At 45.2% G+C, this 26,126-nt stretch overlaps 1 protein-coding gene across 4 annotated transcripts in view; it reads right to left on the reverse strand.

Annotated features, from left to right (window-relative positions):
• DGCR2 (DiGeorge syndrome critical region gene 2) overlaps positions 1-25,321 on the reverse strand; it is a 60,180-nt gene extending 34,859 nt beyond the window's left edge. For 2 of the 4 annotated variants that reach the window (XM_053369051.1, XM_053369049.1), the window contains exon 1: positions 24,972-25,320. In XM_053369051.1, the coding sequence (XP_053225026.1) occupies positions 24,972-25,050 (79 nt within the window). In that variant the 5' untranslated portion in view covers positions 25,051-25,320. Of the gene's footprint in view, positions 1-3,421; positions 3,455-24,971 lie in introns of all 4 variants that reach the window. The other 2 variants (XM_053369050.1, XM_053369048.1) reach the window with 2 other exon arrangements.
• Between the last annotated feature and the right edge of the window lie 805 nt (positions 25,322-26,126).

The raw sequence follows: 26,126 nt of genomic DNA on the forward strand, positions 1-26,126 counted from the left end.
TAAGAGATGTTCAACAGTGGAACAGACATCCTTGAAAGGTTGTGGACTCTCCTTCCTTGGAGGTTTTTAAGCAAAGGTTGGATGGCCATCTGTCATGTATGATCTAGTTGAGATTCCTACATTGCAGGAGACTGGACTAGATGATCCTTTCCAGCTCTACAATTCTGTGATTCTTTGAGACATCCCTAGATCCCAACCTCTTGACCACTGTTCTCTTCAGCTTTGCACAGTAACCACTTTCAGTCTGTTCGTGCCTCTACTGCTTGAGATCAAAACATGCACTGCAATGCAGCCACTGCAGAACCAACGGGAGATTAAAAGGAAAGCACAGAGCTGGATGCTTCAAGCAAGCCCTCCAGCGTTTCACAGATGAGAACTAGGATAGGCTTTTATCACTACAATCATCATGCCAGAAAGGACTCCTAAGACCCTGTCCCCTTGCCCCTATTGTTCACTGCCAGTGGTGTACCATACTTCCTTTATGTTCACACTGATAAAACTCTGGAATGAGTTCTACTGATTTTGAAGCTGGGCAAGTGCACATTCTTATGCCAGAAAATGTGACTGTCCCTACAGTAGGACATTAACAGTTAGCAGCTGCAGTATGAGAAACTGCAGCAGGCTGTAGACCAGGGGTTGTCAAATTTTTTTGACCAGTGGGCACATTTCAAATTTTGAGGGAGTGCGGCAGGTTGCCAAGGGGGCATGGCAAAATACAGCAGAGTGGAGGCATGGCATAACACAAAATTAGACAACACAGCCATAGTGAAGCTTTTCCCATAACTGTAAGTCCATACCATAAAAGGCTTAGCCTATTGTATTTCTGCCTGCCATGCAGCCACTAAAGGCATAAGAAACCTGTTCCCTCTCCCATGCCAACACTAGATCAAAGTCTGGGCTGCCCCACTAAAAACATATAGATTTCGAAGCAGCGTTCGAAATTAGCCAAGCGTCAGGCGCATTTTGTACCTGGCTATCAGTCACTGTCTCCACCATCTGGAGGTGCGTGCCTGGGGATCCTTGGATCTTGACTGTTTTAACACACTAGCAACACATGCTGTAGAATTCTACAGTGGTACCTCTAGTTACGAACTTAATTCGTTCCGGAGGTCCGTTCTTAAGCTGAAACTGTTCTTGTCCTGAGGCGCACTTGCGCTAATGGGGCCTCCCGCTGCTGCAGCGCTACCGGCGTGCGACTTCTGTTCGCATCTTGGGGCAAAGTTCACAACCAGGAACAGCTACTTCCGGGTTAGTGGAGCTCGTAACCTGAAGCGTTTGTAACCAGAGGTACCACTGTATCAGTTATATTTTATCTGCACAATCAGAATGAATTTCAGGTCACACTGCAAAATACAACTTTTGAGGTGTCTGGTCCAAAAATGGCAACCAGGCATTCTGTTTTGGCAACGGTAACCCTGATTAAAGGAACCATTTGGCACCTAGCTTATATATCTGAGTTTGTGACACTGATAGTGCTCACGCTCATGCGCTTACTTGCATGAAGGAAACAGGGCAAGTTGAAGTGTAAGCATTGGCTGAACCACTTCAAACTTTCCAAGCAAATCCTTCAGCAGAGGAAAAGCTTCCAAATCCTAATAGCATGACTATTAAGCAACCATATTAAGTTAAAACTACTGGACAAGTCTGAGAGAGTTAGCATAACCATGAAAGCTTCTCAAATCTTTGGGCTGGATTTCCAACGGCTACCATGTCATATTTGGCAACTGATGGGATGAGCCCAAGGCGTATGGATTTATAGCAGAGGCTTTTAAGCAGCCCTCACATGTCGGCAGGTTTGGGGGTTTTTTATGAAAGACATCTTGACAGTACAGTGGTGCCTCGCAAGACGAAATTAATCCGCTCCGCGAGTCTCTTCGTCTTGCCGTTTTTTTGTCTTGCGAAGCACAGCTATTAGCGGCTTAGCGGCTATTAGCGGCTATTAACGGCTTAGTGGCTTTAAGAAAAAGGAAACAAACTCGCAAGAACTCGCAAGACGTTTCATCTTGTGAAGCAAGCCCATAGGGAAATTCGTCTTGCGGAACGACTCAAAAAACGGAAAACTCTTTCGTCTTGCGCGTTTTTCGTCTTGCGAGGCATTCGTCTTGCAAGCTGTGTCAAGCAAAATGTCAAGCCTGCATTGTGAGATTCAAGGGCTTGCTTAAAGAGTCTGAGGCAGATTTGAGTTCTTCCAACTTAAAAAAAAAAAAAACTAACCAAAATGGCATAAGAGAAGTTCCTCAAAGAGTTTTCTGCACCAATTTTAATGAAATGCATCAAGGCTTTCAAGATTTCCTTTAAGAAAAAGATATGACACGTGGAAATAAAATGGCTGGGGTGCAAATACCTATGAGATGCCTTCCGTGCACTCAGCAGAATGATCAGGGGAGCCATTTCCACAAAGTCCACTCATCCCTGCACCACAAGTGTCACTCCTGAAGTTTGGAGAATCTTTTGAAGCAGGTGGGGGGAGACCTTTGGGACTGCAGATGCTGCTGAACTACAACTCCCATCATCCCTGGCCACTGGCTATGCTGGCTATGCAACATCTACAGGGTCACACCTGCTTTGGATCAACCGCCTCAATAACATAAGAGTCCTGCTTGATCATCATTTATAAAGGCACCTAAAAAATTAAGCAGTGTGGCAGGAAGTACAACACAAAACAGTCCCTGCCCACGGGCTTGCATTGTAATAGACACAATACAACAGCAGGAGAGGAATAGAGAGGGAAGCAACCAAATGCAAACCAAACTTCTCCTCCTAGTCTACTATCCTGCTGGCCACAGTAGCCAATCAGACGTATCTGAGAAGCCCACCAGCAGGGCTTGAATGCAACAGCCTCCCCACCAACTAGCATTCTGGTCAACAGCTGCAATCGGACCCACCTTCCAGGTATCTGCCTGTTTGTCTTTTAGAGCTATCTATTCTACTCTGCTGTTCCAAAATCTAATTACCGTATTTTTCGCTCTATAAGACGCACCAGACTACAAGACTGGTGTTTTTGGAGTAGGAAAACAAGAAAAAAAAATATTCTGAATCTCAGAAGCCAGAACAGCAAGTGGGATCGCTGCACAGTGAAAGCAGCGATCCCTCTTGCTGTTCTGGCTTCTGAGATAGCTGTGCAGCCTGCATTCGCTCCATAAGACGCACACACATTTCCCCTTACTTTTTAGGAGGGAAAAAGTGAGTCTTATAGAACAAAAAATATGGTACATACTGCATAAAATACTTTGCCCTGAATCTATTGTACCAATTTAGTTTATTAGTGGATCCTGTGTCCTACTGCTAGAATGTAATATGCAGAACACACTGGGCATCAAAAAGAAAAGCATGGCACAAAATTGTTAAATTCAAAAGCTGTAAACACCATTTGGTTAGGTTATCTGACCCTGTCAACAATCCGTCCACATCGAACACTCACCTGAAAGAAGTCTTGCCAGAGCTAGTCTTGCACCTGCAGGTTGAAATGTAAAAGAAAACTTACAAAAGAATAGGAGACTTAAATGTACCAATATCAGAGAGGTCAACTGCCCCTTAAAAAAAATGAAATATGGATGGAGGCATGAAGCTAAGCTACTTCAACAAGGTACACATGCCTGCTAAAGCATAGAGTCAAATGTCTTTCATGAGCACAATGCAGACCTTCCAAAGGAAAGGTCATGTTGGAAAGAGGGAGCGGGCATATTCAACTAACCACCACCACACAGCTCAGCAATGCACTCTGACAATTACCTGCATTCGTACATTACCAGCCTCATTCACACATCGCTGTAAGCCACCTTTAATAGTTTTACCACGAGCAGACCAATTTCGCTCACTTTGCTCCTTCCCACAACTGGGGAGAGATCCACAATTCCTGGCTTATTGTTATGCCTCATCAGTTTATGCTTTGCCCAGACAAACCATGATCAGTAAGCCAAGAGCAAACCGTGGCTACAGATCATGGTTTGTTTGGAACAACAGAACCCATGATCCCAAGTCAGACAAAATGCTCAATCAGGGATTGTGCTTTGTTTCCCCCCACATGCTAGCGAGCAGCAGCAAAGTGGGGGAGAGCAGCATGTTCGCACTAAGCCATTAACCATTGTTTACAGTGATGTGCAAACTGGGCTGAGGTTTTAGCAACATTTCAAGTCCCACATCAGTGCCGGTGTTAGAAACTCAGATATATAAGCTAGGCGCCAGATACCACCTTAAACCTAAGCCATGGTCACCACCACGGAATGTCTGTTCTCCGGGGGGTTGGACTAGATGACCCTTGGGTCCAATGCTACAATTCCACGATTCTATGATTGTGCGATCTCAACTACATTGTTTGACGTACCTTGCTCTTACAACATTTCACTTGTCCCAGAATGCAAGAAGGAGAAACACACACAGCGGAAATGGAAATGGTATTAATTATGGACTAAGACAGAGGTTTTTAAGCTGTGGTTGCCAACCTGGTGCCCAGCAATCTCCACATGGTCGCAATTGGACCTGTGCCAGTAGCCAAACGTGCCTGGTGAATTTTGAACAGTGCTACATGTTGGGCACCATTGGGTCTATATCTGTATGTACCCTTTTGCCCAACATGCCTTTGAAAATAGTATTGGATGGGTCATGTTCTCAAATAAACAAGCAAACACCTGGTTGGTTCCAGGTGAAGTGGTGGTGTAACACGGTGGGTGACAGCATCCTGCTTCCCAGGATAACATAAGGAAAACCTCAGCAACATATGGAGGAAACCGCTTTTCCCAACTGGAATTCAGAAGTATATTGCCTTTTATGTTCCAACATGGCCAACAGCCATTGCTCTCCAGTGCAGCTTTCCCCCAACCAATAAACCCACTAAATGTAAGCTACTTTTTTTTTTTAGCCCTCACATCTGCATCGCAGGGATAATATTGTTCTATCTTAAATAGCTGTTGCGAGGATTGCTGAGAAACACTTGGAACATTTGGAGTCCATAATATGCACACACCTTAAATATGCTTACATGCTAACAAGTGGCACCAAAAAACCAGATCCAAGTCTCTACATCCCGGCAGGTTGCACTTCAAGTACTTTAAATTAAAGGCAGACAATCTATGTCTTATTGCACCCTTTTCATCTGCTCTTAAGTGTGCATGATGAAACTCCAAACGTATTATTTGAAAAATTAAGGCTATGCTGGTAATCCTTCTGACAGTATAAAGTAGTATCTTCAAAGAAATTTAAGAGGAGAACACAGAGAACATTTGTAGGAGTCCCAGACACTGGATAGCAAGACTCTTTGATCGGCTGTACTGGGACGGGGGCGGGGGGAGATGATGCTCAGATTGGGTGAAGGGGACTGTTGTATTAAGTCGATCTTGCCAAATCGTGTCCTCGGAGCAGCATTCAACCTCTGCAGCTGTGCACCGTACAAGACATTGCATAAATAAGAGTTCTAATACAGGTCAACTACAGAATGGTTGGCTAGGCTCCAACACTCATAATTTATGTTTATGGAGAAAGTTATGTTTTATGTTCATACAGAATAAGGAACAACACAGACAGTGTTGCAGGTACGGCACCCTCTTGTTACTGGTCGGAATACTTTGAGACCAGACAATTATGCAAGATCGTGCTTTGCTTCTGCTAGTTTCCTTACGCAATTTCACCATATTAGTTACTTTAAAATAAACAGTGATGTTGCCACCTTAGGAAAAAAATGTTTCTTATCATCCACAGGGTTAGAGCCAGAGAAAAATGACCTGAAAGCGGGATGATATAAGCAAAATTTTCCTCCTCCAGCATCCCCAAAGTAAGCCTCTCGTGAGGATCAGGGGCCTTGCTGAATGACTGCAATGTGGCACAAATGGTGATCGAATCATGTGGAAACAACATCGGTGGCCAGACACTGTCGGCTAAGGTCACTTCTAATAGTGCCCTTCAGCACATTATCTCTGGATCTTCAATATTTAGCAGTTTTCCAAGCCTTTTGAGTTCACCGACCCCTTGATGAGCTTATAAAGTTATCATTGACCCCAACACAATTTTTTAGAAAAGGAAAATAAAGTCAAGAAATATCATCAATCACCATTACTAAGAATCATTAAAATACAGGGAATACTTTTGTATTGTGGAAGCATCTTATTAAACATGGAGGTTTCTCATTGGCAAGTGATGTGTACTCTGTACACACCCTTTATTTCTGAGGCCCATTTGTTGTTGTTGTTGTTTAGTCGTTTAGTCGTGTCCGACTCTTCGTGACCCCATGGACCAGAGCACGCCAGGCACCTCTGTCCTCCACTACTTCCCGCAGTTTGGTCAAACTCATGCTGGTAACCTCGAAAGCACTATCCAACCATCTCGTCCTCTGTCGCCCCCTTCTCCTTGTGCCCTCCATCTTTCCCAGCATCAGTGTCTTCTCCAGGGAGTCTTCTCTTCTCATGAGGTGGCCAAAGTACTGGAGCCTCAGCTTCACGATCTGTCCTTCCAGTGAGCACTCAGGGCTGATTTCCTTAAGAATGGATGCGTTTGATCTTCTTGCAGTCCATGGGACTCTCAAGAGTCTTCTCCAGCACCATAATTCAAAAGCATCAATTCTTCGGCGATCAGCCTTCTTTATGGTCCAGCTCTCACTTCCATACATCACTACTGGGAAAACCATGGCTTTAACTATACGGACCTTTGTTGGCAAGGTGACGTCTCTACTTCTCAAGATGCTGTCTAGGCCTGTCATTGCCCTTCTCCCAAGAAGGCCCATAGCCCCTCATTATATATTTTTCACTGTAGCTCACAAACTTTTTTTCACGGGTGCACTTTCCGCCCGAAAGAATTTTATTCACTCCCTGGAACAGCCCAACCACTGAGGGGAGGAGGTCAATATTGACCGCTCTGGTTGAGTAGGCAGGATTCAGAAATATTCCCAAAAATAGTGCCGTTTAGAGGAAAGGCAAGTGAAAAGCAACATGATGGAAGCATATAAAACCATGTGTTGTATGGAGAAAGTGGGGGGAAAGCACTTTTTCACACTGGAACCTGTGGACACCCCATGAAGATGCATGTTGGAAGATTTAGGAGAGGCAAAAGGAAGTACTTCTTCACACAGCTTATGGTTCGACAAGTTCGTGGAGGATAATTCTACCTCCACTGTCAGAGGTAAGCTTTTGGATACCAGATGCTGGTATCTGCAAGTGGGGAGACTTGCTGTTGCACTTAGGTCCTGCTTTCAGGCTTCCCATAGACACCTGGCTGGCCATGGTGAGAACAGAATGCTGGACTAGATGGGCCACTGGCCTCATCCAGCAGCCTCTTTTTAGATTTTAAACAACTGACGCACGCATATCAGCTGGAAAAAATCCTGAATGGGGCTTATTTCCTGAGGGCAGTTTGAGGAGCACAGCCCCAAGCAATTTGAAGAGCTGCAAATGAACTTGGGTCTGCCCCAGCTTCACCTTTATCTTTGCAAGTCTCTCATTCCCAAACTGAGCATTTGCAATTTTGCCCTTTGTTTAGAAGAGGCCAGATGCTGTGCCAGTAAGATCAACACAATAAGCTAAAGAAATGTGTCATTTTGGCTGAACATCAGGATTGGCAAGGACATTTCTTAAAGTGGGTGAACCGAATCCCTGGTTCTAAATTCCTCGGGCCTCCCCCTCTGCTGAAGATGTGGTGCGTTCAAAAACAAAGAGACCTTTTTTCAAATGCTGAAAAGAGGGGTATATTTTCCAAGCACCTCATGTTCTTCCAAAATATGAAGGAAAGCAAGAAAACCCAAATGCCTAAAGAGAGCTGCAGATTACACAACGCAGAAATCTGGCTCAAATACTTCTCTTCCTTCCAAAATATTGGGGGCAGTTCAGTAAATGAACTACTTACTTTGCATTGCAAAAGAACTATTACCTCATGATGGCAAGTAAACAAGGGAAAAGTCCTAAGCAAAGTGCTAGCACAAGAGAAAGTCAAATGAGCACAAACTACCAACACTACCTATGAAGGACTCAGAATTAGTTTGGCTTCAAAGCTATTGGTTTTACACCTATGTAAAATGGATCAATCAACTAAATTAAATAGAGTGGGATTTCTCTGAGAAGCAGCCCTATTATTAAAGATATTCTAATAATATGATTGTGCTGATGTTCAGAATACGTATATATGTGCAGTACAAATTCAGACTCATGGAGGCTCCAGTGGTACATATGCCCTGCCTCAGCATAATACATTGGATGGAAGTGGTCACACCAGACAAATTAGATATTCTGTAGTATTAACTTCCACCCATTTCTGAACTGTAAGTCCAAAATCAGCTGAATGGACCATCCTGCCCTGTCACTAATGCAGGCGCATTGCTCATAAGAAAATGAAGCACATACACAGATATACTAACGCTAAGCAGGCACTGTACCTCTTATTGCTCAGATGACCAACCCTCTGCCATCCCTCCCCCTATACACCACTGTGCAAACTGACTTCTGTTTTGCTCCCCTTCCTCATCCTAACATCATGCAGATCCAGTATTGTGATGCAGTGCTATAAATCCTCCAACAGGGACTGCATGATGACAGCCTTACATTTAGATAAATATATATATGAATATATTTGGACTCTGTGATATTAAAGAGCATAATAGCCTGAAGTATAGAAGGCGTGTTACCCATTGGATCACATCTTTGCTTTGAATGAGCCTAGGATATTTGGTATGTTTAATGGCTTACTGGTCTACTTAAGTTTATACCTTATTTAATAAATATTCATATTGGTATTTTAAAACAGTTGTGCATACAATGCTCTCCTACATTGCTTTATCAATGAAAGTAGTAAACACCAGCATGGACCATTTACAGACACAACCACTGAGCCTAATGAACTATCCTTTGCAGATACGATAAAAACAACTTTACATGCACTGATATAAACATTGCCAAAAGAACATTCCACCACTGAAAGTCTCCTACTATTCAAAATAGACTAGCTCAGCCATCCCCAACTTGGTGCCCTCCAGATGTTTTGGAACTTCAGTTCCCATTAGTCTCAGTCAGCACAGCTAGGCAGGCAGGCAGGTGATGGAAATTACAGTCCAAAGCACCAGGAAAGAACCAGGTTGAGAGCGCCGCAGCTAGATTATGCACATTTGCCGTAACGTGAATCAAACCGCGTACATTTTATAGGCTTTTTTCATTAATTAAATAAATGGAGTTGCTGACCCTTAAAAACTGTTGATGCTCAGCGGAAATCAAGGAGCTTCAGCTTCACTTGCAGACTCAGCACTGGGGGAACGGGGGACGACAAAAATAACATGCATGATCTCAGCCAAGTTTTCTTGCTCTTGCAGGCTATCCAAGATTGGAGAAACCCAGATTCCAATAAAAAAAAAAGCTGCAAAATATTCACAAGCTCCCCTACCCAGGCATGCTTGCTACTGTTCAAGCACAGAGGAAGATTAGGTCCGGCATTCATCATCTTCTGTTTCAGCTCAGGGGTGGGGAACCCCAAGTCCAAGGGTGGCCCTCCAGACCTATGTGGCCCTCAGAACACTCCCCAGGCTACATCCCTTGCTGCCCTGCTTTGCCACTGAATGTTTTTGCCAGGCTGGAATACCTCGTTGATCATGCCTCTTGCTTGCCTATATGAAGGATGGAGTGGTGGATGATTATGCAGAAACCATCTACCGTGCAGAGATCAATGGTACATTCTTTGCTCCACCCATTTCCCCCCTCTAGCCATGCCCAGCACTGGCATGTGGCCCCAAGGATGCCCAAATGGGAAGGCAGATTCCAAGCTGAAAAAGTTTCCCACCTCTGCTCTACCGGATTATCTCACTTCGTAACCAAATGTGCTTGGCACTAGGAGCAAACCCAGCTCCGTTATAGACTAAAATAAGCAAAAAGGATGGTGTGTGCCTTCTTCTATCACTACTTGAGAGAATGAGGGGAAATGATGCCAAGTTAAGGCGTGCCTCCTGGGCCAATCAAGATTCGCAGTGTGGGTGGTCAGGACAAAGCTGCCCAGGCAGCCGTCCAAGTCTGCTCAGCCAGGGCCCATTTCGCACTTGGAACACAACAGCCAATACACTCAGGACCACTTCACAGGGAGCAGCTCTTTGACATCTATGACGAATCATTTAATTACATTTGCACAGAACCTCTCACAATGCGGCTGAGGCTCGCTGCAATCCTTCACTGGCATTTGCTTAGGCGTTTCTTAGGAAGCGGGTTTATACTGAATCAGACCACTTGCCTGTCTAGCTCACTTGTCTTCAGCTGCTGGGCCACGGCCTGATCCAAGTTGGATTGCAACAGGAACACTACCCTCCTGCAAATACACGGGGAGAGCCATATTCGAAATTCCCCAAGCACGTTTTGCGACTGGCATGGGTCCAACTGCAACCATATTTTAAAGAGCAAATCTCAAAGCAGTTTACATTAAAGCATCAAATAATGCAACCCAGAATAAAACCAATTCAAACTTCAAGGGACACGTTTCAGATCCTTCTCTAAGTGATCCTTCTCTTTCGTCTTTCAGAGTCATCAACCTTGCATCCGGCGATCTCCACATGGTTGCCATTGGACCCATGCCAGTTTCAAAACATGTCTGGCACCTGGCTAATTTTGAACACTGCCATGTGGGGATCTCTGGATGCCCGGCTGGCAACAGACGTCTCCATCTGGCTGACCCCTCCAGCGTTCTTAAGCAGGTTAGAAGAAGCGCTTATCTTTTGCATTTATTTCCCATCGTTTGCTCCAAGGAGTACATGGTTCAGTTAATCCCTACAACGACCCTGTGAGGTAGGTTAAGAGGCTGCAACTGGCCCAAGATCAAACAGTGAGCTTCATGACTAAGTGCAGATTTGAATGCTGATCTCCCAGGTCCTAGTCCCACACTCTAACCACTACACCACCCTGCCTTCCTAGAGTACTTCTGCTATATAAATCAAGTAGGTAAATAAATATGAAGAAAGCAACATGTCACTTAGAGAAAGAGCTGAAATATTTTCCTTGAAGCTTGAATTTGCTTTATTCTGGATTCACAAATTCACATCTTTTGCCACGTGTAGAAACTGGTTGGGTACTTCTGCTATGCTGTCGCATCATATCAGGCAATGGGATAAAGTTTAATAAGATTCTAATGTATAAAAAAAAGTGCAACAAAAGCAAAAAACGTTGCCAAAAATAGTATTAAATGTTCTTTTGAAATTCAATTCAAGATTCAGCACCAGCTACTGGAACCTAAAAAGATTCTGTAATTAGCTGACACAAAATTCTTCATGTCCCTGTTCAATGAGCTACTTTTAGTAGACAGCTATGTGGCTTCTCCAGAAAATAAAGAATTGAATCAGGAACTTTTCCAGTGCACTAAATCTCATTTGGCATGTTGAATTATTATGTGTACTTTAATTAACTATACCATCTACCCCACTTTAGAAAGAGGCGGGGCTGCATTCATAATTAGTAATGAACAACAGCAAATCTTATTATCACATGTTCCTCATCGTTGTCCACCTTCATCTGCGCACAAGCGGGTGAAATTAGCAGCTTCAGTTTCTGGTTAGTGTACAGTACACCATGTTTTGTCGATACATCCAAATGCAGTAAACTACAACTTCCCTGCAAACAGCGACTTGGGATCTTTGTTTCTGAGCGAACTATGGCTTGAGCAAGTCAAAGTTTACACATCTGGATGCATCACCAAACTATGGTTTCCTGCTAACCAGAACCAGGAGGAAGGAGCATGTGAGCCCAAACCTCCAAACCAGTTTAGAATAATGTCTGTATGGAGTCAGATAATTAGTGCATATGATTCCTAAGGGAAGTCACCTGGAATTAAGATAGTTACCATTTTGAAACCGCCCAATTTGATTGATATTGCAACCATTCATGATAAACAGAGCACCGGGGGGCGGGGATTTTGCTTATGTTGAAGCCATGGCCATGTGGTCCACAGGCCCAAGATAGAGTGGGGAAAGAAGATGGAATAGGAGAGGAAGAAGCAGACATTAAAAAAAAAGACTTTTTAAGATGCTAGTATCAAGTTGCAATAAAGGCCTGATGGGAACAAGGAGCTTAGCAATGGCTGATTCCTAATCTCGGGAAAAAACCAAGACCTGGCTGTTACCCAAGACTGTCTCCAGCCCCAGGCAAAACAGACTGGTTCCTTGGTAGGTGGGAAACAGGAATCAATAGATCTGAGGAAGTCCTTTATATTAGGAAGAGGGGGGTTTTAATTTCAGGTGGTAGGCTAGGCAAAAAGTCAACAGAAGCCAAATTGAATTGCTTTACCTAGCAGTTGGCGGGAACATCCCCACAGGGAATAAAGTCACATCTTCAGGTAATAGAAGATCCTCTTCTTCCAGTTTAGAATCCCAAACTAAATTTGGCATTTTCCAAAGTCCCACAAAATGGGAAAGTAGGATGTTACTGTATTTTTTGCTCTATAAGACTCACCTTTTCCCTCCTAAAAAGTAAGGGGAAATGTGTGTGCGTCTTATGGAGCGAATGCAGGCTGCGCAGCTATCCCAGAAGTCAGAACAGCAAGAGGGATTGCTGCTTTCACTGTGCAGCGATCCCTCTTGCTGTTCTAACTTCTGAGATTCAGAATATTTTTTTTCTTGTTTTCCTCCTCCAAAAACTTTCCTCCTCTTGTGGTCTGGCGCATTTTATAGAGCGAAAAATATGGTATTCTCCAAGGGAGCATTCCCTTCCATAGCTAGGCAAAGCTAGCCCAATTTGGCTTCTACTGACTTTCCTTTCCCTACATACAACAGCTAATCTGTTGGTAGAGTATGAGAAGCTCAGGTTCGTGGTGGGGTCGAACCCCACATTGGGCGAAAGATTCCTGCATTGCAGAGGACTGAACTACTTCCAGCTCTACAATTCTATGACTATAAGCATTCTTCAAATAAGTGAAAGCAGCCAGTTTTGGAAAGGCACTTTATTCAAACAGGCCAAATTCAAATAAGCAGTTTAAAATAGCTCTTTTAAAATCAACAATACTGGATAGTAGAATACAAGTTTAGATAATTTAAACGGATGAGGAAGAAGGCCGCTACTCCAAGAATCCACATATTTGCTGCCAGCTCTCCAGAAGCAAATGCCCCCTAACCTCTGGCACCCCGCAGATTCTACTCCACAGGTCTCACATGCTTTAAAAAATGTAGAGGATATAAAAAGCAGCAGTAGAAAATCATATTGATGCTTCAACATCTAAATTTATGACACAAATGACAGACAGCCCTGACCATCTCCCAATCCTTCTGGGCACCCCAGAACCTGCAGGAGATTGGTTGCAGCCACACATAAGAGATGGGCAATAAAACAAGTCCGTGTTTGTGGTGCCCCTTCATATCTTAAACTGTACAACTCCATTAAACGGGAATCAAAGTCTATCCCGGTTAATGAGAAAACAAGATTCAAATCAATTTTTAATTATACCAGCAGTGGTAAGCCTCATAGCTAATGTTGATTAGCCGAGACACAAGATTTTAACAATATTTAATTTCCTCCAGGTAACCTTGATTATTCCATCTTGTGGGGAGAAGCTATTAAGAAACTTTGGTTAAGAGCCTGCTAAAAATGCCCAGTGACCCCACATAACAGTCTGCTGGTCTTGCTGACTGTTGATAAGATTAATATTCTAAAAAGCTAGCCTGTGTGAAATCCTCACTGAACAATAACATGTTTCTGAAAAATATTAAAGCATTACAATTGCCCTGAGCTGCAATAATCTGAATCAAAGTTCTACACAATCCAACTAGATTGCAGGGGGTAGGATTAGAGGACCCTCAGGATTCCTCCCTACGTTGAAATTCTATGATAAAATAGGACTTGCCGTGATCATTTCAGGCTTTCAATCAAACTTTCTAGTGTTCTCAAGCCATATTACTCTTACAACTAGAACCTTCAACAAGGAAACAGTTGGCTTCTCTCTTATAGAAACTAGCTAAAGCCAATGTCAATTAGCGTAAGAAATGGAGGTCAACCTCAAAATACACCAATAAAATTCTTGTGGCACCTTTAAAGACTAGAATATATACTGTGGCATGTTTTCATGGACCAGAGAGATCACTGGATCAGATACAGGAAAACTGCAAAGCTCTCTTAAATAAAGAGAGACCACTGTTCTACCTCCTGCTCAATACTGCCTCCTACACACTGATTGTCAACAGCTTTCCCAAAGCTTCAGAAAGAAGAAGTGATGGATTGACCCTGCACCTTTTGGCAGACACAGAGTATGTGCACCACCACAGGGTTATCTTTGGCTGGCAGAGACAAACAGAAACGGATAAAAATTCTGAACAGCAAGACTAAAAGGCTGCAAAATACACAAGAGTCATTTGGGGCCTAGCTTATATATTTGAGTTTCTAACACTACACCAGCTTGGCAAGGGCAGGATTGGTCAGTTTCTCTGCTGCTATCACACACGTAAGCAGTGATGTTTGAGTGCTTATGTTTAAAACTATGTAATAAAATGATGTCATGATGAACAATGGTTGGCCTCAATCCACACGGCAGGAGCAAGGTGTACATGCAAGCCTAGACATGCAAACACTAGACAAACATACAGCTAGTAATATTGGTTTTTATAGCATCCATCACCTGACTTAGGGGAAGGGGTGTAGATTCAGTGGTGGAGCACATGCTTTTTGTGTATAAGGTCACAGGTGCACGCCCTGGCATCTCATAAGAACCTGAGAGGAGCCTGCCGGATCAGGCCAATGGCCCATCTAGTCCAGCATCCTGTTCTCACAATGACTAACCAGATGGCTGTGGGAAACCTGCAAACACAAGAGCACTCTCTCCTCCTGCCATTTCCAGCAACTGGTATTCAGAAGCATTACTGTCTCTGACCATGGAGGCAGAGGGCAACCAGTGTTAGAAACTTAGATATCAAGCTGGGCACCAAATGGCTCTTTAAACCAGGGTTATAATCAGAACAGAATGTCTAGTTGCCATTAGGGGGCCAGACCGCTCAAAAGTCATATTTTTCAACCTAATTCTTTGGTTCCTGAAATTCGCTCCGATTGTATAGATATAATGGATAGAATTCCACAGGATGTGTTGCAAATGTGAGAAAACAGACAAGTTCCAAGGATCCCCAGGCATGCACCTCCAGATGATAGAGACATCAGGCACCATCCTGGCGCCTGGGCATCTTCACTGGGTCGCAAGTGGCTGATATAGGTAAAGGTAAAGGGACCCCTGACCGTTAGGTCCAGTCGCGGGTCATGTGGCCAGCATGACTAAGCCGCTTCTGGCGAACCAGAGCAGCGCACGGAAACGCCATTTACCTTCCCGCCGGAGCAGTACCTATTAATCTACTTGCACTTTGACGTGCTTTCGAACTGCTAGGTTGGCAGGAGCAGAGACCGAGCAACAGGAGCTCACCCCGTCACGGGGATTCGAACTGCCGACCTTCTGATCAGCAAGCCCTAGGCTCTGTGGTTTAGATCCCAGCGCCACCCACGTCCCAAGTTGCTGGTAGCCAGGTGCAAAATGTGCATGGCAAATTTCGAGCATAGAGGGTAGCCATTGTGATTAGTAGTTTGGTGGGAGTGTTGCAGGGAGATTCTGAACCACTAGTGCCAGTCCATGTAGGCAATGCTGAGCTAGACAATGGCTTGCCTCAATAAAAGGCAGCTTCCTACAGGGATAAGGAGAAAAGGGAACCTGGATTAAGTCTGCATATCCAAAGCAGGCAAAGCAGCACTGTCAACACTGCCAATTCCAAGCATGAGCGATATGCATGCAGCTCCATTTGTATAAAAGGAACTCCTACAACTAAATGGTAGCTGCTGAATGTGAGGATCCCGCATTCATAGCCATCGAGTCAAATAGAGACCCACACACGCGAGTCTGTTCTGTACGTCTGGTACCTTTGCATGACAGGGGAGAATAAGAAGGGCACCAATCCCAGGGGTAGTAAATATAAGCATATAGTAATATGGGAACGAGACTAGCACGGATTTACTGAAAAGCTAAAAGGGATTACCGTATTTTTCGCTCTATAGGACATGAAGGGGAAATGTGTGTGCGTCCTATGGAGCGAAGACACCATAGCCCCGCGGCCCTCTCCCGGCTGGAGAGGTAACGCGCGGCTATGGCAGGAGCCTCCATAGCCGCGCGTCACCTCTCCAGCCCGGAGAGCGCGCGCGGAGCTAAAGCAGCCCCCGCGGCCCTCTCCCGGCTGGAGAGGTGACGCACGGCTATGGCAGGAGCCTCCATAGCCACGCGTCACCTCTCCAGCCGGGAGAGCGCGCGCGGAGCTAAAGCAGCCCCCCGCGACCCTCTCCCGGCTGGAGAGGTGACGCGCGGTTATGGCAGGAGCCTCCATAGCCGCGCGTCACCTCTCCAGCCCGGAGGGCGCGCGCGGAGCTAAAGCAGCCCCCCGCGACCCTCTCCCGGCTGGAGAGGTGACGCGCAGCTATGGCAGGAGCCTCTATAGCCGTGCGTCACCTCTCCAGCCGGGAGAGCGCGTGCGGGGCTAAAGAAGCCATAGCCCCGCGACCCTCTCCCAGCTGGAGAAGTGACGCGTGACTATGGCAGCAGCCTCTCCGCTGCGCCTTTCCGCTGCTCCCTGACCTGCTCTTTGGGGCTGGTGGTGGGCTTCCCCCCGCCATCCCCAAAGAGCAGGTCGAAAGGAAGCTGAAGCCTGGAGAGCGAGAGGGGTCGGTGCGCACTGACCCCTCTAGCTCTCCAGGCTTCCAAGGTAGCCACCTGAACGCACCTTAAACGGCACCTTGTTTTAGAGCGGGAAAACAAGAGGGGGGAAATTCTCCCACTCTCTGCGCAGCGCTTCCTGCCGCTTCGCTGAAGGGGCGCTGGGCAGAGAGCGGAAGAATTTTTTCCCCTTGTTCTCCCCCCTCTAAAACAAGGTGCGTCCTATTGTCCGGTGCGTCCTATGGTGCGAAAAATACGGTACTTGACTGGCAGAAACAGAGTCACAGGATACAAGTTCAAGCCTAAGCCTCATGCTACATAGCGATTATTACATTCAGAAAGATTTGAGAACAGTATTACGCACTACATAGTAGCCATAATGGGAACATAAAGCAAGACAGAAACCTTAATAATATAGTCCTTTAATTAAAAAAAAAATCTTCACTCTATGAAAATTATTCTCTCTAGAAAATCCCAAAAGAAATCTGAATTTAAGGGGAGGAAGTGTTCTAATTACATGGCCTTCCGTAATTGCCCCTTGGTTTTCCAAATATTTTGGAATACAGCTTACTTCTAAGCACCTTTGTAGCACTTTCCTGCATCTTCGGCCTCATTACACCAAGTTAGGGAAGTACTGATGTTTCTCTAATTATATAGTTTTAAATGTTATCTCATAGGCACTTCCTGAAGGAAGTACTAGGAGCAAGACAAACAGTCTTGATCTATCCCTTAGGGCTAGCAAGCTCCAAACTGTAGGTCGCTGAAATGGAGAGTCAGTCGCTGGGAACTGCTCAGCAAAGCTCAACTAGCTGGTCGGTATTTTAAAAATTATGTTTGTGGCAGTGAAGTCTCAACTTGCACAACAGCGCATGAGCTAAGAAGGAAGAACAGAGAAAGTTGGGAGATGGGGCACGCCTCTGCTATTATCCTCATCATCATCTGTTTATTAGTATGCCACTTTTCCACAATGGTGCACAAAGTGGCTCACAACATACCAAATGAACCATAATAACTAACAATTAAAATGCATATTAAGAAAAATTAGAAACAATCAATGTCAATAGGTACAGAAAATAAATCCATACGAAAATGGTACAAATAAGCCAACACAATAAAACAGCTCAAAACTGAACGGGGGAAGAGAATAATCTCCAATAAAGAAAATGGCAGCACACAAAATTGGGAACAGGGTTGCTATTCCCAAAAGCTAACCACAATTAACTTGCAAACATTGTGGTAGCCTTGTCTCCCAGCTCTCACCCGGGTCTCCCTCTCTCATTCACTTCCCAATTTCTCACCTCCCTACTGTCATCAAATATATGAGCACATAAGAGGGCAGTGTGAGAGAAAGTGCCCCTGGTCACAGTGTTCGAAACTCCCATTGTTCCAGGCGCATATTGCAACAGGGAATTTCATTAGCGCAAGCAGTTTCTGAGATCTGGGCTCAGTACTGCGCCTAAGATTTCAGATTAAAACTGCATAGTGGAAGGAAAGGGTCTTCTTCTGCATCTCCACTTCCAGCTGCTCTCTGAAGACTGGAGAAGAGACCCTCTTAAGAATATTAGAGGGGTGGGCAGGGGAAGGACTAGACCATGTGAAAAATGAACATAATATTTTAGCTGATGTTCATTCATTTTCAGCTTTGTATTCTTATAAAAAAGGAGGCCTAAACATTCCATTGTTGCACCCATAACCTAGGTTTAAGGTGCCATCTAGCTCCTAGCTATCATATCTCTGTTTCTAACACTGCCTGTTCACTATTTTTAAATCACCTTCTAGTGATCTCTTATTGCTTCTCACCTCCACACCTCAGCAGATCTGCTTGCCTTCCTTGGCTCACAGGTAAATTCCACATTTGTAAGTACAGTGGTACCTCTGGTTGCGAATGGGATCCATTCCAGAGCCCTGTTCGCAACCTGAAAGGAACGCAACCTGCGTCTGCGCACACGCGGGTCACGATTCGCCGCTTCTGCGCATGACATCATTTTGCGCGTCTGCGCATGCATGAGCGGCAAAACCCAGAAGTAACCCTTTCCGGTACTTCCGGGTTGCCACGGGACGCAACCTGAAAAGACCTGAAGCAAACGCAACAAGAGGTATGACTGTTATGCAAAGTCAAGAATCTTGGCTTAAACTATACACCATGCACACAGTGTTAGAAACTGAGATATAAAAGCTAGCAGCTCAATGGCACCTTAAACCTAAGTTATAGGAGCAACAACAGAATGTCTAGGCACTTTTTTTATAACAAGAATACAGAGTTGAAAATGAATGAACTGCAGCTAAAATATTTTCACACAGTCTAGTCCTTCTCCTGCCCACCCCCGTAATATTCTTAAGAGGGTCCCTTCTCCAATCTTCATAGAGTAGTTGGAAGTGGCGGGGGGGCGGCAGAAAAAGGCTCTCCTTTCCTTCCACTCTGCAGTTTTAATCTGAAAACTTAGGCGCAGTACTGTGCCCAGAGCTCAGAAACTGTTCACACTAATGAAATTCCGTCGCAAAATGCACCTAGAACAATGTGAGTTTCAAACACTGCCTGCATGAAGCCCCTACCTCTGATGAGCTGGTAAACAAACCAGGAAGGAGATAACTTCATATTATGCCCATAAAACAGGATGGCTAGCCAGCTTTAAACAACTGTTTGTTGTTGGCTTACAAATCCTGGTTTGTCAAGGTAAAAAAAAGCCACAATCCTGGGCTTAAGCCATAACGCTAAGCTATCATCTTCTTGGTTTGTTTTTCACTCACTTGAGCAAAGGGAGAAACAAAGCAAAAACACTGGGCTATGCACTGGCATGTGGGCCATGCACAGTATGGTTTGCTAAGTCAAGGTTCTTCACATACCATGACTTGCAACACAGCCAAAGAGTAGCTGCTGACTTCCTTCTCCCAGCCACTGAGCAGCGCAACAGGAAACCAAAGTTCTTACCAAGCAGCTCCTGCTCTTCCTCAAAAGCCTGTGTTTTTGAGAGGAACTTGGCTGCATCTGTGTTTAGCAAATAAAAAGCGGGGGGGGGGGGAGGACCTGGAATGGACATTTTTTGATGAAGGGAAAGAAGAGGGTACATTCTGTACCTGGGGCTGTAAATACATATCAGGGCTCAGCTCAGGAATAGAATTCTGGATGGAATGAAAAGGGACAATTTGAGCAGGCAAGCAGGGAGAGATGTTTTTTTAGAAGCGGGGAGAAAATGTCCTCTTGGAAGGAGCTGCTAGTAAGGGGGTGGATGTGAAATAACAGATTTTGGGGGTGTATGCAGGCAAAGGAGGAGTAGAAGAAGAAGAAGAGTTTGGATTTGATATCCCGCCTTTCACTCCCTTTAAGGAGTCTCAAAGCGGCTAACCTTCTCCTTTCCCTTCCTCCCCCACAACAAACGCTCTATGAGGTGAGTGGGGCTGAGAGACTTCAGAGAAGTGTGACTGGCCCAAGGTCACCCAGCAGCTGCATGTGGAGGAGCGGAGACACGAAACCGGTTCCCCAGATTACGAGACTACCGCTCTTAACCACTACACCACACTGGCTCTCCAGTAAAACTTAATTTCAAGGTACTGAACCTCAGGCCTATATATGCCTTAGACTGAATCAAACCACAGGTATGTCAAGCTCAGTATTGTCTACATTGACTGGGGTTTCAGGCAGGGTTCTCTCCCAACACTATCTGGAGATGCCACTGTGGATTGAACTTGGGACCTTCTGCATGCAAATTCAAGGCTTTGCCACTGGCCCTTGGCCATGCTTATGGAAATTTAAACATTGCCATGGCATTCCCGGGAGAAACATGCTGATGTACACTCGCAACATCATTGTTCTGGGGCTCAGGGTGAGATACCACAAAGTGCTGTCATACCTGCTCAAGATGGCATGTTAATTATGATTACCCTACCCTTCACTCCCTTGTTAATAGTAAGTTCCTGTACCGCAGGCACTCCAAGGAGTCCTGTCCTCCTCATCTCGCTTTGCTCTCTGGGAAGCAGCATCCTAAAAGGTGCACATGGTTTCAAGGAAAAAAAGATGTCAGCAATCAGCTGGCGACAGATAAGAAAGTGGAGCATGGAAGACAGCAGCACCTAACACAAGGACTAGAGTAATTCTGTGGTGTTAGGTAACACAATGGGGCCTCTGCACCCCATTCCTTGTTGAACCACTGCTAGTAAAGAGTTCTGGGTTAGAAGAATTAATGGGCTGACTCAGTGTGGTTGAATCAGCTATGCTGAAAACCAAAAACTTGCAAAGCACACACAAGGGAGGCCAGCACACCTTGTGACACAGAACAAAACAAAAAAACTAGAATAACTGCAAACCTTGGTTTGGAGCACAATGAAAAGGGAGGCTTGCACTAGTGTGATTTGCTTGGAGTGTGACTTAAGCAAGGGCCACCAATGTGTGAAAAAATGGACCACAGTGTAACCCAGTAGGGAAAGCTCAATTCTTACACTACAGTGGTACCTGAAAGAGCATGTTGATGCTCTTGATTCTGCAAAATGGAACACTGAAATCATTCATAAACAAGTTAGCTGCAAATCAACAACAGGGTAACAATCAAGTTTTGAACAGGCTGGACAATTTGTTTTTGAACAGCATGATGTGGCAATAATACAATGTGACAGCAGAGCAACACAACCCATTTTATACAGTGGCCAGATGCAGTTATTTTTGCCATGCTGTGGAACTAAAGGCTTTAAATTAGGGATAGGGAATGCATGGTCCTCTAGATTTCATCATTGGACTCTAGCAGCCCTATGTAGCATAGGCAATGGACAGCGTCTGAAGGACAATAGGTTCCCCTTCCCTGCTTTCAACAGAACCATACAGAGAACACATACCAACCCCTCAACTTCATCATATGGAGGACCTTAGCCTTCACTTAAAATGGCAAACTAAAAAAACTATGAGCATTCATCAGTAACAAAAAAAGGTGGCACTCTTTATTTTAATAGGAAACAAGAAGCCACCAAGTTAACATACCAATGACCAAGAAATGTAAAAAGAAATTGCTTCAGAAATTTAAAAGCCCTAGGTCTCTGTGATATGGCTGTACAACAAAGCTGATGTAGTATCTACAATAAAACACCGAGAACAATTTGCAGGAACATGCTCTTGAAAGCACAAGATCCTCAGATCAGAGGAAAAGGTCTCAATTTGTACAGCTACCCAAGCTGATAACAAGTACTTTAAAGGAGGGGTCGGGGAAGAGAGAACCACTTATAACAGAATCTGTTTATTAGGAAGCACCAAAGCAGCAGAGAAAATAATAAATTACAGAAAACACATGAAAGAAGTCTTTGCTTTTGCTGCTGCTTCCTTTAGGTATTACCATGCTTAAAAGGCAACAGACTTCATTAATTCAGACCGACATATTCCATTTCATTTCACTAGTTATATTTAAATAACGATTTTATCACCATTAAAATCACTCACACATACTAATTAAGGACCCAGGCCATGATCTAACAAAGATATATGCTGCACGTGGATAAACCCCTGGGAGCAGGCAAAGGTTGCTTTAATTTTCACCTCTCCTACCGCTGAAGAGGCAAACCAACTGCCTATTTAAAAACCAGCTTGCCTCTTCAGCAGCAAGAATGGTTCTCCCTCATATACGTGCAGTTTTGCTAGTTCAAAGTTCCACTTTCCACATTCAGATATAATCCCAAGTTGTAGGATGGAAAAGATGTAGGAGACGATTTTAAGAAACTATTGCTCCAAGCAACAAAAGCTCCACTTGTCAGCTCAGTGTATTTTACAGCCAAATTTTAAACTTATTCAAAAACAAAAAGAGGGCAAAGAACACACTATGAAGAACTTGATAATATTACGGCAACAAGCCTCTTCCAAAGCAAACCACCTAAAGACTGGTGCATGTTCTAAAGGTTTTTATTGTTGTGATTAAATCTTAAATGTTATGCTCCATGCTAGATAGAGTGCATCAGCAGTTAAGCAAACAAGCCACTACTAGGCTCTATGAGATCATCATTCAGGTTCTCAGCAATATTCTTATTTATAAGAGCAAAGGCAGAAAAACCCAGTTAAATTCTGCATGCAATGAGGTTATATAACATGGCAAAACCATTTCATGAAGAAGATTAACTTTAAAAAAAGTTCAAGTTCTGAAAAGACCATATAATCTGGAGTTCCTCCCGACCACACACATACAATGACCACTTACGTAACTCTAGTCATATTACTTTGAAAATGCTAAATCATATCCTCTGCAGATTGTTTCCTGATAAGGATTCCTTCCAAATAAATGTAACTTAGCAAGAAGCAAAGGCACACCATTAATTTCATCCATACATTATAATTTTCTCCACAGCTAGGTGCAAATTTTTTGGATGGGAGGGATGGGGGGACTTAACAGCCGCATTTTCTGAGAGCTATGTAGAATGCCAAATTGCACTACAGAAAAATGAAACAGAACAACGGGAAAAGGTCCCATCAGTCAATTAAAACTCCACCACAAGACAAAGCCCTCTGTTCTCAATGCGCTCACCATTATTCCTTTGCCAAGTAGCTTCTGTATACAGTGACAGGTAGACAAAGCAGGCCTTTTTCCTACCCAAGGGTGATTATCCAACATTCTTCTTTAGAGTAGACCCATTGAAATTAATGAACTTCAGCCTGCTAATTTCAATGGGTCTACTCCAAATATGGCCAGAGTTCGATACCCTCCTCCTGACTTACCTGCAGAACTACACTTCTAGATTTCGGCTTGCGTTGCAAACTGCAGACAAATCTTGGGGGGAACAAGTACTGAAAGGGAAAATCTGTGGAAAGCATCCTGCTTTTCCCTCAGCCCCACAACAGGTGAAGTACTGAAAAGGGTCCTAGATACTGCCACCCCCATCAGCCAGGTCCAACAGAAGTTTCCAAAGTGGAGATCACCTTCTGTTCAGCAGGGCTTAATAAGAAAATGACACTGCAACTAGGACAGGATTATTTTGTCCTATCATTCTGCACTACAACATTCCACTGGGAAACCATTTTTTCTTTTCCCATCTTCCACATATGCTCCAAATGCATAGGCTCAGAGGTTTTTTTCACATCATTTCACCCGTCCATTTCCTTCCATACAGGTGACTATTTTCCTCTTCCTCTTTTTACTTTAGCCTGTGCCATCATTTCTCTCTTCCCAACCTGCTTGTTTTTTGTTTTGATTTTAATGCCAGTGTAAACCGCAGGAGTCATCAAGTTCTCCCAACCCCATAATTTCTTGGTGCCATATACTAAGCTCCCTCTGACATTTTTGGACCCCTTCCTGATCTCAGTGCATCACAATTCCTGAGTAGATCTGAATTCCGTATCTTACAACCGACTTCGGCTATACAAATGTGCACACACCTCATTCTAGGTAGTAACACATCTCCAGATCCTACTGCCCCTTATCCTCTCCGATCTCAATTATTGACTGCAAAGGCCTATGAAATACTCTATAACCCCAGATACATTCTTGGAGAACCACCAGGGGTTTCCTGTCACCACTCCAATGAGGGAGGGGGAATCCTATCCCCCTCTCCACTAACACAAGACCTCAGTCTCCCATCGCAGACAGATCCCCAAAGACAACCCACACCCTAAACATCCCCTTACTTATAAAACCACACAGGTGCTATATAGGGAAACCACCTGGGAAGAGGTGCTCCTTTTTGAGCTTCCAAACTCCAGTGCAAGAAGGTGGAAGGCCCCGAGGTTGAACGCCAGAGCCACCACCTCCCAACTGGAGGTGGGGCCACATCCCCCCACTCTTTGGCAGCGCTCTCTCCCCACCTCCATCTCCCATTTAAAAAGCCAAACCCTCAAGACACCCACCTTATCCCAGTATCCTAAATCCGCACCTCTCTTGTAGATTTATAAAATGTGCAGGTGCTGGTCGGGAAACCACCTGGCGGCTCCTTGGCAACCCCCAAACTCCTGCGCAAGGGGGCTTGAAATCTCTTCCTAAAGTGTCATCCCAGAGCACCCCCACCTGCAAGTGGGACCCCTCCCCTTATTTATAAAATGCAATGGTGCAGATAGGGAAACCACCTGGGAGATCGTTAGCAACATCCAAACTCCTGCGCAAGGGGGCTTGAAATCTCCCCTTAAGGTCCCATCCCAGATCCCCCCCCCAGCTACAAGTGGGACCCCTCCCCTTATTTATAAAATGCATAGGTGCTGGTAGGGAAACCACCTGGGGGATCCGTAGCAACATCCAAACTCCTGCGCAAGGGGGCCTGAAGTCTCTCCCTAAGGGCTCATCCCAGAGCCGCCCCCCACCTGCAAATGGGGCCCACCACCCCTTTAACCCTTGCGTGTGCGCGCGCACTTCCCCCCTCCAAGCCCCCTCCCCGAGCCCCCCGCTTCCCCGCATGTCCCTTCCCGGCCCCCGTACCTGGCCGCAACGGCTCGGTGATGCTAAGTACCAGGAGGAAGAGGAGGAGGAAGGTGCCGCTGTCTGCCTTGGGCACCATTTATCCTCCGTTCATCCTCCCCCAGCGCAGCAACGTAAACCCCCCCGCGGGAGGGGGGCGGTGAGGGGAAAGGAAAAATAAAAACAAAAGGAGGCGGAGGCGGCCTCCGCTTCTCCGTCACAGCCCCGGGAGCGAAGCGGGAGGCGGGGAGGGGGAGCAATCCGGAGAGCTCGCCAAGGCACGGGGGCCGTTCAGCCCGCCTGGCTCGGCTGACTGGCTATCGCTGCACGCACAAGATGGCGGCCGCGTCTCCCCTGCTCCTCCTGAGGCACCGCCCCCTCTCCCTCCTTCGCCGCCGCGCGCCTCGCAGCCAATAGGGAGGTGGGGGCGGGGCCTCGGAGGCGGAGCGATCAGCATAAGCGCGTGGGGTAATGAGGGGCGCGTAGTTCTCGCTGTGAAGGAGCCTCGGGGGCGGGGGGAGAGGCGAGGAGGCTCCGCCCAAACGCATGCGCGATCGAGCGAGCGCGCCTCCCTGAGTTTGCAATGCATAAGCGATGCGCCGTTGAGTTCAACGGGGATTAATCCCTTCCAGGTATGCTGGGGTGCGGCTGTTTGGACCACTTATAAACGTCATCTCTCCAACTCCCCGAAAGATTCCAACAATGCTATCTCCGAAAAAAATTGCACATCACTTGGGAAGACAGAAACTGTACTAAAGTAATTTGGTTGGATCACTGCAGATGGTGACAGCAGCCGCGAAATTAAGAGACGCCTGTTTCATGGGAGAAAAGCAATGACAAACCTAGACAGCATCTTAAAAAGCAGAGACATCACCTTGCCGACAAAGGTCCATATAGTGAAAGCTATGGTTTTCCCAGTAGTGATGTATGGAAGTGAAAGCTGGACCATAAAGAAGGCTGATCGCAGAAGAATTGATGCTTTTGAATTATGGTGCTGGAGGAGACTCTTGAGAGTCCCATGGACTGCAAGAAGATCAAACCTCTCCATTCTTAAGGAAATCAGCCCTGAGTGCTCACTGGAAGGACAGGTCGTGAAGCTGAGGCTCCAATACTTTGGCCACCTCATGAGAAGAGAAGACTCCCTGGAAAAGACCCTGATGTTGGGAAAGATGGAGG

Source organism: Podarcis raffonei, chromosome 16, assembly GCF_027172205.1.
Source record: "Podarcis raffonei isolate rPodRaf1 chromosome 16, rPodRaf1.pri, whole genome shotgun sequence".
NCBI classification, from domain to species: domain Eukaryota; kingdom Metazoa; phylum Chordata; class Lepidosauria; order Squamata; family Lacertidae; genus Podarcis; species Podarcis raffonei.